This window comes from Alexandromys fortis, unplaced genomic scaffold, assembly GCF_014885135.2.
Source record: "Alexandromys fortis isolate MF-2015 unplaced genomic scaffold, M_Fortis_MF-2015_v1.1 scaffold_3, whole genome shotgun sequence".
Classification (NCBI taxonomy): domain Eukaryota; kingdom Metazoa; phylum Chordata; class Mammalia; order Rodentia; family Cricetidae; genus Alexandromys; species Alexandromys fortis.
In genome coordinates, this window is record NW_026067909.1 from 22,896,456 (window position 1) to 22,910,364 (window position 13,909).

General features: G+C 44.0%; 1 protein-coding gene across 5 annotated transcripts in view; it reads right to left on the minus strand.

The window, feature by feature from the left end:
• Positions 1–10,337, minus strand: part of Thsd1 (thrombospondin type 1 domain containing 1) — a 28,804-nt gene extending 18,467 nt beyond the window's left edge. For 2 of the 5 annotated variants that reach the window (XR_007590876.1, XM_050137578.1), the window contains exons 1-2: positions 9,164–10,334; positions 2,097–2,239 (exon numbers count right to left, since the gene is read on the minus strand). Coding sequence is in view for 4 of the 5 variants with exons in the window: in XM_050137578.1 (XP_049993535.1) it covers positions 2,097–2,154 (58 nt within the window). In the remaining variant the exon portion in view is untranslated. The other 3 variants (XM_050137580.1, XM_050137581.1, XM_050137579.1) reach the window with 3 other exon arrangements.
• Between the last annotated feature and the right edge of the window lie 3,572 nt (positions 10,338–13,909).

Below are 13,909 nucleotides of genomic sequence, written 5' to 3' on the forward strand. Positions count from 1 at the left end.
GAGACTCTCACACTGATCATAGGGCAAGGAATTAAGGGAGGAATTAAGACTGAGACAAAGTAATTTTAAAAATGCTTTTGAAAAAGTTTAAGTGTGTGTGTGTGGAGAGAGAGAGAGAGAGAGAGAGAGAGAGAGAGAGAGAGAGAGAGAGAGCAGCTACCTACAGAGGCAGACACACTGGATCCCTTGGAGTTTCAGGTGGTTTCGGACCACCTAACACAGATGCTGGAAATCGTGCTCAGTCTTCTTGCCCGCTCCTAACTGTTGAAAGATTTCTCCAGCCCCACTAAGGTCATCTTAATTTAAATTTGAAAGGGTCAGATTTGTTCTCTAGTGCATCTTAAGGACAAAGGGGCACATACCACTTCATTAATGTCTAAGTTAGGATCTCTGTTGCTGTCATAAAACACCATGACCAAAAGTAACTTGGGGAGCAATCAGTTTATTTCAGTTTGCAACTGAATAACTAACTCTGGTGTTTAAGTATTTGGGGAAAATAAATATACAATAGTAAGGAAAGTTTGACTGAAATGGCATGATACAAGTTGCTATAGATTATTTAAAGTGTGAGCTACTTAGCTTCTCTTCAAAGTTATGATTGTCCAATATTCAAGATAAGAATTTTTACCAGTAGAACTACTGTTCTCCAATTGGGTGAGGAGGGAATTTTCAGGTGGATGAGAGATGCTATTTCTACTCTTCATTGGTCACTCGTAATAGCATGAACCTTCTGAAATAACTAGGCATGCTACACTCTATCACTGAGAGAAGGCAGGGCAGGAACTCAACACAGGAACCTGGAGGCAGGAGCTGGTGCAGAGGCCATGGGGGGGGGGGTGCTGCTTACATGGCTTGCTCCTCGAGGCTTGCTCAGTCTGATTTCTTATAGAAGCCAGGCTCCTGGGTCCAGGGTTGGTACCACCCACTGTGGTCTGGGCCCTCCCACATCATTCATTAATCAAGAAAATGATCTGTAGACTTACCTGTAGGCCAGCTTTATGGAGGCATTTTCTCTATGAAGAACCTCTCTTCCCAAATGACTCTAGCTGTGTCACGCTGACACAGAACTAACCAACAACAACTAACAAGGCTGGGATTGTTTTGTTTTGCCTTGAGCTAGGATGTCATGTAGCAATCCTCCTGCCGTCTACCTCCCAAACACCAGGATTACAAGCATGCATCATGCCCAACGATCCAGAGCCTATTATAAAAGACAGATTGCCAATGATGCTGACCAGATTCTGATTCAGTGGGAGCCATCAATGAAAGCAGTATACATATGCAGCTGGAACAGGAGAACAGAGAAGCAATGAATGGGTTCCAGAGGAAGTAGGAAACAGAAGGCATGTACTAAACAAAGGAGGAACTCACTACTGTACCCCAGAATTCCTATTCGTGTGGTTGAGAAGAAACTCTCATTTTAAAGACTACAATCTGGTCTTACTGCATCCTAGTACTACGCTAGTGTTTTTTTGTTTTGTTTTGTTTGATTCTTCTGTTATTTCCTTTTCCCTTCCCCCATTTATTACAGAATTTAAAGTAACTAGAATATTCATGTAAGCATGTTTACATACACATGTGTATAACCTATAATAATAGATCTCATTTATTTTCAGCAGATATGAAGGGGAAAAAAAGAAGTATGAAGATATCTTTTTTTGCCAGGCATGGTGGCGTACAGTTTTCACGCAGGACAGGGAAGCCTGTGCAGCACATGACAGGGCAGGCATGGCTGTGTGGTAGCCCCATCTCTCGGGGAAGAGCAAAGGAGGGAGAGCTAAGTGTAACGTGCTTGTTTTCATTTAGTCAATAGTACTGAGGATTTGTTTCATTTTTTTTAAGTTAAAAATACATTGAAATTGAAAGTTGAATCAATCAGGCAAACCCCCCAAGTAGAGTATTTCTTGAGAGGCCAGGGTGACAACGCCATGGCTTCAAGACTTGACCTCTCCCGAGCAGGGTCGCCAACATCAGTGTAGAAATACGGAGCGGCGGCGGGGCTGCGTCCCCAACACCCCGGCCACTCCTAATTCAACACATCAGTGCATTGGTTTCCCGGCGATGCCAAGGGCTTGGTGGAGTCTCACCGTACTCACCATAGTCACAGAGCACCACCAGCAAGAGATTTGAAAAGTCTTTCAACATTGGTTTCATTCTGATCGGTAAAATCCCAGGCCTTTAGTCTCCTCATGTCCTTTCTCACAGCAAAATTGTGGGTTTTTTTTTTCCCCAAAAGCACCTGAAATTAGAAACTCAAAATTGGTGACTCCATTTAATATAATTCACAAAACCAGAAAAACCACAAATGACATTTGTTCATAAAACCATGAAGTCGGGGACGGGCAGCTCACGACACCTGGCTAACTTCATCTCCTCTGGCCTCTCAGGAAACCTGCACACATGTGGCGTACACCCAAGTAGATACACACAAAAAACATGCTTAAAAGTAAATAATTATAAATATAATAAAATAATAAAAAGTAAGAATAAAAAATTTTAAATGGAAATGCCATTCTTTTTAATTTTTTTTGTATTACTATGCTTTTAGAAGTCAAACTTTCTAGGAATTTTAAAAAGATAGAGAAGACATGAGTTTTCCCTGCCGCAAAGGCCTATAATTACCTCGCTGAGAACACACAGTCAGGCATGCCCCATGCCAAGATTACCCTAGAAAACACCTCGATCTTGCACCTTTGCAGCACGTCCTGAAGTGCAGAGAGTTACTTGCTTAATGTTAGGGAAGCTAACAGCTAATGTGGGTAGCATACTTTCACACTGCCTGTAAGTCGGCATCTCACCCTGATCAATTTAGTAAACGCCTCCAAGTCTACACTGAACGCTCTACTATGGATACCCAAGTCCTCCTTACCTGGCTCCTACAAACGGATTAACACTTGAAGACTGGAGTATTTATCTGTTTGCTTCGCTTCTTGAGTCCTAGGAGCTGTGTCCAAATGATGAATCCTTTTAAAGAGATACTCAGTACCTCTTTAAGTCTGGCACTCGAGTGGGCTGCCTGGTCTGCTTCTCCCATCCATTCTGGTCTCTACAGATGACTCTTAGACCTGCCACCTGCCAGCCTGGGCCCCACCTCCCAGCCCACTCCATCCCCTTGGGACCCAGCCTCCTGCTGGGTTCTTTCTTTAGAACCTGCAGAACTACTCTCTACCAAGGACCCCACAATTGTCACGCTAGATGGGAACCAAAATTGGTGCAATAGTAATCAAGACTGGAACACGCAGCCAAAAAAAAAAAAAAAAATGAGAATAGATATCTACAACAACAAACACTTCAACTGTCATCATTCTGGATTCCTGGATTGAAGCACAAAACCAAACATAAACATCCAAGACAATTTGGCAACTCCAGAAGCCAGAAACCCAACTGTAATTGGCCCTGAGAAAAGAAATTTAGATGAGGAAGAAATGACCACAGAATAGTAATTATGGGTATGTTCAAGTGTCATGAAGAAGATCTGAGTAAATGAATGCAATGAAGACACAGTCATTTGAGAAAATCAACAAGACTGACAATCCTTTATCCAAATTAACCAAAAGATGGAGAAAGAAGAGCTAAATCAATAAAATTAAAAATGAAAAGGAAGGCATTAAAGCAGAAACTAAAAAATTCAGAATCATAGTGACATATTTAAAAATTTTGTATTCTACCAAATTTAAAAGCCTAAAAGAAACGGATGACTTTCTTGAGGTATACAACCTATCAAAGTCACATCAAGATGACATACAAAATTTAAACAGATCCATAATGACTAGACACATAAAAGCAGTAATTAGCCAGGTGGTGGTGGTGTGTGGCTTTAATCCCAGCACTTGGGAGGCAGAGGCAGGTGGATCTTTGTGAGTTTGAGGCCAGTCTTATCTACAGAGCGAGTTCCTGATGACTAAGGATGTGGAACAGTTTTTAAAGTATTTCTTGGCCATTGTGTTTCATCTTCAGAGAAAGCTGTGGTTGGTTCTGTACCTCATTTTTCACACGGTTGTTTTCTTGTTCAGTGTTGTTTCTTTTCAGTTCTTTACATATGTTTGATACTAACCCTGCAGAGATGTGTAATTGGTAAGGATCTTTCCTCATTCTGCAGACTGCTGCTTTGCCCGATTGATGGTGTCCTTTGCCATACCGAAGCCTCTCAGCTTCTGAGGTCCCACTTACTAATTTCTGGTCTTCATGTCTGTGCTATCAGTGTCCTCTTCAGATAACCCTGCTCTGCACCAGTGAGTTCAAGCCCATTCCCCACCTTTTCTTCTGGTTCGTGGGCCTTTTGTTGAGGTCTTTGATCCGTTTGAAGCTGAGTTGTGAGTAGAGTGATAGATATGGATCTATTTGCATTCTTTAGTAAGCAACCATCCAGCTTGTCCAGCACTGTTTGTTGAAGATGCTGAGGTTTTTCCAGTTTGTACTTTTGGTTTCTTTGTCAAAAGTCAGAAGACCAACAATAATTGACTACAACTCTGAACAGCAAAGGGCACCATCATTGGAGCTAAGCAGTGGACTGCAGAAAACCCTTACCAATTACACAACTTACAAATGGTTCATATCTAGACTATTTAAAGAACTCAAAAAACTGAACAGCAAGGAAACAACCCATTCAAAAATGGGTACAGAAACAAACAGAAGGTTCTCTAAAGATGAAACACAAGTGGCTTGGAAATGCTTTTATCCTTAACCATCAAAAAATGCAAATCAAAACTACTTTGAGATTTCATCTTATCTCCGTGAGACTGGCCATGATTAATAAAACAAATGACAGAGCATGCTGGCCAGGATGCAGGGAAAGGGGAATGTTCAGTCGCTGCCGGTGAAGAGTGCAAACTGGTACAGTCACTGTGGAAATCAGTGTGGAGGTTCCTCGAAAAGCAGAAAAGCTATCAACACAAGATCTAGCTATACTACTCCCGGGCATATACCCAAAGGGCTTGTGCTGGCTAGTTTTATGTCAACCTGATACAAGCTGGGGCCTTTTGAAAAATCATATGAAACCTACTACTGTAGATGCTTCCATATATATGTGGAAGGAATTTAAATATATATTTTTCACGCACACACACACACACTTATATATGAAAGGAATTTGAAGGGAGTCACCATCTACTGGGGGGGTACAATGCCCACCTAGACACCTTATGCCACCAAGTAAAATCCCCAGTGCCAAGAATGTGTTGCATTTTTCTGAGTTGTTGACCAAAGGAGTCCCATGGAGTCCCGCAAACATCACAGGGTATTATCAAGGCTGTTAGTTGCTTTCCACAACCTGAAGGTAAGGCCCTATTGCCAGAAGACACAACTTACATATGTCGTTAAACATCTAGGATTCAAGCTGGTACTTAACTAAAAGTTTCACCTCTACCGTCTAGAGTTTATGGGTGCTGGAAGGTACTATGAACAACCCTAGAGGAGACTCATCCATCATCAACATCTCCCAGCCCTAAATCCTTCAACTTACAACTGTGACCTGCCCGCAAGCAACACTGGTGCAATACTGGCATAAACACAGGAGTAACACACCTCTTTCTAACTAGACTTAAGGCTCCTCTACGGCATGGAACCCATATGCAACACGGCTAAAGTGGCCAAGAGCCTGAGACTAGGTAGGTCATGAAACCTACAGAAGAGCCTGTTACCCTGCTGAGGAACATAGCAACAACATGACCCTGTTGAAATAACATGACTTCCACGGATCCCACAGGTCAGTACCTTGCTCGTCCCTCATCAGAGAATTAACACAGACTCACAACTGAACAAAGAGTGAGAGACTTCAGAGGACTCAGCCCTAAGTGGGATGTCCTGGTCAAACCCCTCCCCTCAAGGCTCAGGCATCTGTGGGGAAGAGGAGGCGGGAAGATTGTAAGAGCCTGAGGTGCTGGATGACTCCAAGGAAACATAGTCTTGCAAACACAGCAGGGCTGACGCACACAAGAACTCAGAGAGACCGTGAAATCATCTGAAGGCCTGCACAAGTTCAAACCAGACAGAAGTGGGCTCAAAGTCCCACCCCTAACAATACCTGCAGGAAGCAGGGAGATCATTTCCTCCAACGGAGTGTCTCTGGGTGTATCAACCACACTCTGGGGCTGGCCCCATGCTCGGGAGTAGCACAAAATGAACTCCATGGCTTTTGTGGGCTTTTTGTTTTATTTTTTTTCTTGTCAATGATTATTTGCTTGTTTATTTTGATTTTTGTTTTTTGGAGTTTTGATTTGTTTGTTCGAGAGACCATGGAGTTGTTTGGGGAGGAAAGTCGGGGGGCTCTGAGAGAAGCTGAGGGAGGAGAAGGAATATGATTAAAATATATTGTATGAGAAAATTATCTTTTATGCACTGAGGGAGAGACCTTGGAACACCTGGCCCTAAAAGGAATGTTTCCACCAAATCAGGTTTCCACCAAATCAGGGTTCAGAGAACTGAGGAAGGGGGGAAGAAAGACTGTAAAAGCCAGAAGGGGGACATCAAGGAATCAAGGCCTTCTGGATACAACAGGCTGGTACCCATATGAACACAGACTGGATTAGCATGCACAGGTCCTGCACAGGTCTGCATCAAATGGGGTGGGTCCTAGAGCTGAGAGAAACAGATACATGCCCTCACCCCTAACCCAGAAATCATATCCAATTTGATAGCCACTTGCAAATGAAAAATTAATTTTCTCTAAGGGCATCTCACTGGGGATACAAACCACTCCTAAGGGCAGGCTCCATGCCCAGCCGTAGATGCCCAACACACAATGCACTCAACAGCATCTTCGGAAGTTCGTTGTTTCATAATGTTGCCAAGGCACTTTTTTTTTTTAACCTTACAGGTCCTTTGCACACATATTATGGCTTCTGGTTTTGGGTTTTGATGGGATTCCTGTGTGTGCCTACTTTTGTGTGTCTGAGTCTAGATGTGTTTCTTGTGCTTTTTCTTTGGCTCTTTTTACATCTGGTTATTCGGTCATACTCTACTCTGATGTTTGTTTTTTATTTATCTTACTGTATTTTACTTTATTATTATTCTTCAGTTGCCTGTTGGTTTTTTAAATGAGAGACAGAAAGGGTGTGGATCTGGTTGGGAGGAAAGGCGGAGAGGAACTGGGAGGAATAGGGAGAGGGGAAACTGTAATCAGAATACATTGTATACAAAAAATCCATCTTCACTAAAAGAAAATGTTTTTAATTTTTAAAAAAATTGAGAAAAAAATATATATTCAGTATATTACAATTTAATGTGAACTCCGTATGGCCCTGCTTTTCTTGTTTGGGTAGTAGAAGGAGAAAACAGACAAATTAAAACCACCATCGCCTGTCGGTCTCCCAACACTCATTACTGATACGCACCGGGAGATGGGTGAGTCACACAGCAGTCTTCACAGACCACCTAGGTGGGCAGGGGAGACCTTGCTGGACCGTGGTGCACACCAAATTATAGGAAGCAATACTTAACTTTGAGAGAAATACTAGACTTTGGGCTGCTTAAAGGTGAGTTTTTTTTCACACCAGAATCTAGCAAACTGTTGTATTAAACATAACCAACTATGTGTTTTCTTCCTGCTTAGAGTCGTTGTTCTTCACGGATCATTTTTTCTTGTGGCACTACAGACTGAAGCCGAGGCCTCATCCATGGTAAGAAAGAGTTCTGCCACTGAGGTACATCTCTATCTTACGTCATGTATAGATTTCCAACACTTGTCGCACACCCTCTGGTAAGGGCAGAGATAAACAGAATTAAGCAGGCCGGCTGAAATAGGCCACCGTTCAGTGGGAAGGAAACTGGTGTGTCTCTATTAGCTTTTGTTCACTAAGAGCTGGCTGAACAAAGGAAACGCTGCACTTCCTGAAAGGGAAGCAGGGGTTCGCGGTTTAATTATGCAGATAACGGGGTTCCCTTCCCTCCTCAACAGACCTTAGTGGGACTAGCTACAGATCTGATCCCCTTGGGTTTGGATGGGGGAACACGGCTGAAGACTATAGAAGGCGCAGTGAACGCCTCTAGCATCTATACTTATCTCAAAATCTGAGGCAGGAGGATGGCTTGAGCCTAGGAGTCTGAGACCAGCCTGGGCAACATAATAAGACCCCACCCAGAAGCAACCTCTGGAAAGATGAGGTCAGCTTTCTGGGATGGCTTGCTTCTCCAAGATAATATCCCTTTTCAAACTCCACTAGCAACTGATCCTGTGATCATATTTTCTGGCTTATGAAGATGATCGGTTAAACACAGACTTGTGTAATGATCTGTATTTAGAGATGAACAGAGGTGGAATTACAGAAGAACCCAGTCTACCTGTACATCATAAGATGCATTATGATTATAATCATACTATGCCTCTAATTTTGCGGGGGGGGGGGGCAGTTACCTGATTATTTACTTTCACCATGTCCCCAATTCTAGAATACTCGGTGTGAGAATCATTTTTAGAAAATAAAAAGTTGTGTACATCTTCAAGACGTTTGAAAGACTTGTACATGGCCTGGGTTTTTAGCTCAGTTAGGTAGCGTGCTTGTCCAGTATGTGTGAGGCCCTGGATTCGAACCTTCGGGGCTAAGAGGGAACACACAAAAGTTTACAGATAAATTGTAAGCACTAGCTGAGGAGGTGGAAAAGAAGAAGGTGTCGGTAGTCTCAGCGACTAAGAGCTTCCCTTCCCCTTAAAGCCAAATTTTTCCAGAAACCAGCTAAGTAAACGCTTCGTAGCCTCCAACAAAGGAAAATTAATTACTCTAACGTTCACGGGACATTATCAAAGAATAAAGGGAGAAGCAAAGTGATTTTACAAGCTAGGCTTCTGTGTATTTCTAGGAATAAGGTTTGATAGGAGGAAATACCAAGGCTGCACTTGTGAACGAGCTTTCTCTTCCCGACGGCGGGGTGCTGCTTCCACGCGAAGCTGAGCTCTCCCATCTACTTACTTTCCTAAGGCGCCGGTCAAGTTCACGCGTGGAAACGCGGCCCAGTGGTGGCCAGCAGCATAAAGCTTGTTATTGACGGCCGTTGCTGATTGTCAGAAAGATTTCTTTTCGGGAAGCTACAAACTTATGTCGCAACGCCGAGTTTCCAAAAGTCCCAAACCTGAACTCCACTTCTGAGCCTATATGAGTCCCGTCACTCGGCCACGCCCGCTCCAGGTGCCCGCCCGGGTCGTGGGCCACCTGTGCTTCGGGGTCCTTACCTCTGGTCGGGTCTGGCTGGCACGGGGGAGACGAGTGGGGAGCCTCAGCGGACACGGCGAGGCCGGCCGAGCATCCCGCGTCTCGCTGCTGATCGCCCGCGTCCCGCGCCCTGCACCCTCCCGGACCCTCCCGGTCCGCCTGGGACCACGCCCCGAGGCGGGCTCTCGGAGGGCGGGGGTCAAGCGCTAGAGGTCCGCCCTGCCCCCACTTCTGGGCAGAGCATCTTCCTTTCCTGCCTGTCCCTAGCTTGCCCTCCAGCCATCAGGCAGGAAACTTGCAGGAAACCCTCGGCCCAGAGGCCCTGTGAGGAGGTGTGGTCGCCGCCCGTGCGCGGTCACCCAGCACATACTTAACACCCATAGCCCGCCTCTCACTGCCTGCTTTAAGGGCAAGCCAGCAACATATATATTCTCATTCTCTCTCTTCTCTCCTCTCCCTCTGTCTCTGTCTGTCTCTCTCTGAACATGGGTGATCTGTAAATTTGCTTCCCCAAATATCACCGGAGTTTCAAAAAAAAAAAAAAAAAATACACTTCAGGTAAAGTGCATCCCCTCTTGTCTTCCTCTGGAGACAAACTTGGTATTAATTAAATTAAAAACCAACATTTTAAAAAGTCTATTCTGAAAATGTTATCTTTCTAAAAGAACTGGATAAGTTTCACATGGGTTAACAGCTGTGCTTGTCATTCGGTGACGGGCAGAGAGTTTTCTTTTACATAAAATGAACCACTTCCCAGACAAAATTCATGGTAATACAAATAAGATCAGAGCCTCCAGAGGGTCAGCACCCAGCAAGCGGTATCAGGAAATCCCGGAGGAGCCCAGCATGTTAGGACGGAACTGTATCAACTTACTGTGCAGCTGTCAAACACCTGCAACTGGAAGTGGTGCACATGAGTAATCCCAGCAACCGGGGAAACTGAGGCAGGAGGATTTAAAGTACCTGGTCAGCCTGGGCTACATAAATGAGACCCTGTATCTCTGAGAGTGGGTGGTGGGAATGGCAACACAGATCAGTGGTGGAGATCTTGCTCAGCAAGTGTGACCAGATGAGGGGAAGCAGGTATTTGTTTATAATTTTTACCTAAATTTCTTAACGTTTTAAAATGTCACTTGCCGAATGTTGATCTTAAAAGACAGCACATTTAAAAGTAATCAGAGTTCAAGTTCATCTAAGAACAAATCAGCCAAGTGTGCGAGGAAGCTTCAGGGTTGTCTTCTTTTCACTGCTGTCAAAATTCTCTCCTCCACTCAAGCTAGGACTCCTTTCAAATGCATGCCATATAGTCTCTGGTACTCTTGGTTTAGAAAAACAAAGGTCCAAAGAGGGCCTGTGATAGCTCTGCAGATAGTCTTCCTACCAAGCCTGCTGATCCCACCTTTTCTCTGCTATAAAAGGTATATAAAAGTTTTGTGGCGGGGGGAGGGGGGGGAGGGGTTGGGGGTGGGGGCTGGAGAGATGGCTCAGTGGTTAACAGCATTGCCTGCTCTTCCAAAGGTCCTGAGTTCAAGTCCCAGCAACCACATGGTGGCTCACAACCATCTGTAATGGGGTCTGGTGCCCTCCTCTGGCCTTCAGGCATACACGCAGAAAGAATATTGTATACTAAATAAATAAATAAATGTTTAAAAATAAATAAATAAAATCTGGAAAAAAAAAAAAGCTAGATTTTATCCGGGCGGTGGCGGCGCACGCCTTTAATCCCAGCACTCGGGAGGCAGAGGCAGGCGGATCTCTGTGAGTTCGAGACCAGCCTGGTCTACAGAGCTAGTTCCAGGACAGGCTCCAAAGCCACAGAGAAACCCTGTCTCGAAAAACCAAAAAAAAAAAAAAAAAAAGTTTTTGTGGGGCTTGAGAGAAGCAAAAAGGCACCTTGTTATGTATTAACCTTTCCAAATACACTCTTGCAAAAAAAGAAAAAATTATCACCCTTTGGGTGTGACTTAGATCTTCCATACATTTTAAAAAAGCAGCTTTATTGAAATGTTTTGCCATTTTTATATTAATCATAGTTCATGACAAACTGATTGTCCTGGCTAGTTTTATGTCAACTTGGTACAAGCTAGAGTCATCTAAGAAGAAATGTCAATTTTAAAAATGCCTCCGTAAAATCAGCAGTAGGCAAGCCTGTAGGGCACTTTCTTAATTAGTGATTGATGGAGGAGGGCCCAGCCTATAGTGGGTGAGCCATCTGTGGGCTGGAGGTCCTGGGTACTTTAAGAAAGCAGGTTGAGCAAGCCATAGGGAGTAAGCCAGTAAGCAGCACCCCTCCATGGCTTCTGCATCAGCTCCTGCTTCCAGGTTCCTGCCCTGACTGCCCTCAGTGGTGGACTGATATTAAAATAAGCATTTTCTTCCCCATGTTGCTTTTGGTCAAGGTGTTTTATCACAGCAATAGAAACCCCAACTAAGACATTGTATTACAGTCTTTATTAGCGAAATCAGATAAAATCTGAAATAAAGGCAATATAAGAGGAAGGAAACTCTTCTTGAAGGACAATGGGATGATCTCTGGACTGAACTCAACCCGGCTTTTAACAAGCACTGACTTCTGGCTGGGAATGCAGCTCGGTGAAAGAGCCCTCAGCCCAGCACATGCAAGGCCCAGGATTCTAACTCCAGAACACTGAACTCTTTCTGAGTCAGCAGCTCTTCTAGTGACCTGTGAAACTGTAAAATGTATACACTTAGTAACCATCTGTATACAATGTTCTTATTTTAATAAGCAATGGTCTGGAAATCATAAGTCAGTGGTTTCACATCAGGACACAAAGAAGAGCGTAAATGACCCAATTTTCACACTCTAACAACAGCTTGTGAAAGCAAGATCTTACATGTGTGCAATCTGACTTTTCAGGAGTGCCTCCTACATTCTAAGACCTATGGCTCATAGCTTAGAATTCGAGTAAGACAGGTAGATTTCAGACAGGCTGAGCTGGTTAAGTCTCCTAGAAGGAGGGGACTGTTAAGCCAAAAGGCATTTAGTGAAGTTAGCACTCAATTAGAAACATGCTGTGTATGTTGAACGATGTAGGACAGTAAGGATTTAAAGGAATTACTACACGCTGACTGTAGGCTGTGAGCGAGGGAAGTCCTGAGTGAGTGTGTGTCTTGGCATGGGCACAGCCTGTGGAGGACTCCAAAGCTAACTGGCAAAGCTGTTGCCTATTATGAGTCAGGCTCAAGAGGAATGGCAAAGTTTTCCTTGGGAGCCTGAATATGAGTATTTATGAATGACTGGTTAGTGTGTGCAAAGACTAGCAACTGCAGTTTCCTCTTCCTGAGACCTCACCTGCAGAGATGAGACTGGCAAATCCTCCCCATGTTAGTAAACACGCTGAGGCTCGTGGTGTGGCCCATACAGGGGACTGTTATCCAGCAACAAAAAGAATATGGAATTGACTTGAGTTCTCCATGGACTGGCTGCAGGATGGGGATGTTGAGTTAACAAGAACAAGACAAAAATCAAGTCAAACTTAGGATCACATTTATAGAAAACTTTACAAAATGCAGACTCTTGTAATGGTGACAGAAAGAATCAATGGTTGGTGAGGAAACGGGACGAGGAGGGGAAGAGTGGCCACACAAGGCAGAGAATAAAGTAGCACGAGAAAAATATTTGGGGGCAACTACAATATGGCTTCCTAGTTGTATGCATGACTAGTTCAAAACAACAAATTCCATACTCTACACTGGGCAGCTTATTGAGTATCAGTTACATCTCAAACTGTTAGGAAAAACCTGTGAGGATGGTAAAAACAGAACCAGACAATTCTTTGAGGAGTTATGCCAACAGGCACAACATGTCTCATCTCAGTCTATGGGCCACACGTGCCCTGGGAGAGCCATGAATTAGTCCTGCTACTCAACACTGTTGTCCTGAGACCAGTTCATGGAGATCTTGGGTCAGTGGCATATTCTTTTTTCGTTGCTAGGTAATTGTATTTGTCAAACCACAGTTTGACTATTTGCCTGTAAATCAACAGATTAAAGCCATGAACCTAATGAAAAAACAAACATACTGAAGTTGAGGTTCTGGTAGTGGTTGGAGTGCCCCACCTGATCCAGCTTCGCTCCACATGCTGTCTGTGTAGGTGTGCCCTTTTATTGTACACGTTATCTGTGTGTGTATGTCTGTCCTTTCTTCATTCCCTCCCTACCTGACCCTGGAGTCTTACACAAGCCACATAGGATGTGGCAACTGACCAACTCTGAAATTAAAGAAAGTCAGCATTTTCTTGTGGCCTCAAAGCAACAGTTAAAATTACAAAACAAAATAAAATTAAATACATGAAGCAGACAGTAACTTTCACAGGTTAAACAGAGCAATCTCAAAAAAAAAAAAAACAGCAATCTCTACAGCAAACAGGTTTTTCTAGGGCAGGTGGGAGGGGGCAGGTGTGGGATGACTTAGGTTATTGTGGGCGAGCGGAAGTCAGTAAGGAAAGGAAGTCTAGGCAGACCAAGGCACAGGCCAGCAACAAGGACCTCTTCGCGCTCAGCCCTGCCTCTTCCACTTACTGACAGTTTCTGTCTTTTGAGACTGGGTTGTCTTTATCCAAGTCTTGTACAAAGCCTCCGGAGCTTACCATCAAAACAGAGGACTCCAGAGACTAACCAAGAGCACTAACAACAGTGCATAATGTTTGGGGGTCAGTGCTACCTCATTGCCAACAGCTCCAAAAGAGGAAACCCATTCTCGGCACCAGGGTTTTCATTTGTTGTTCTGTGGTGGTTGCCACACA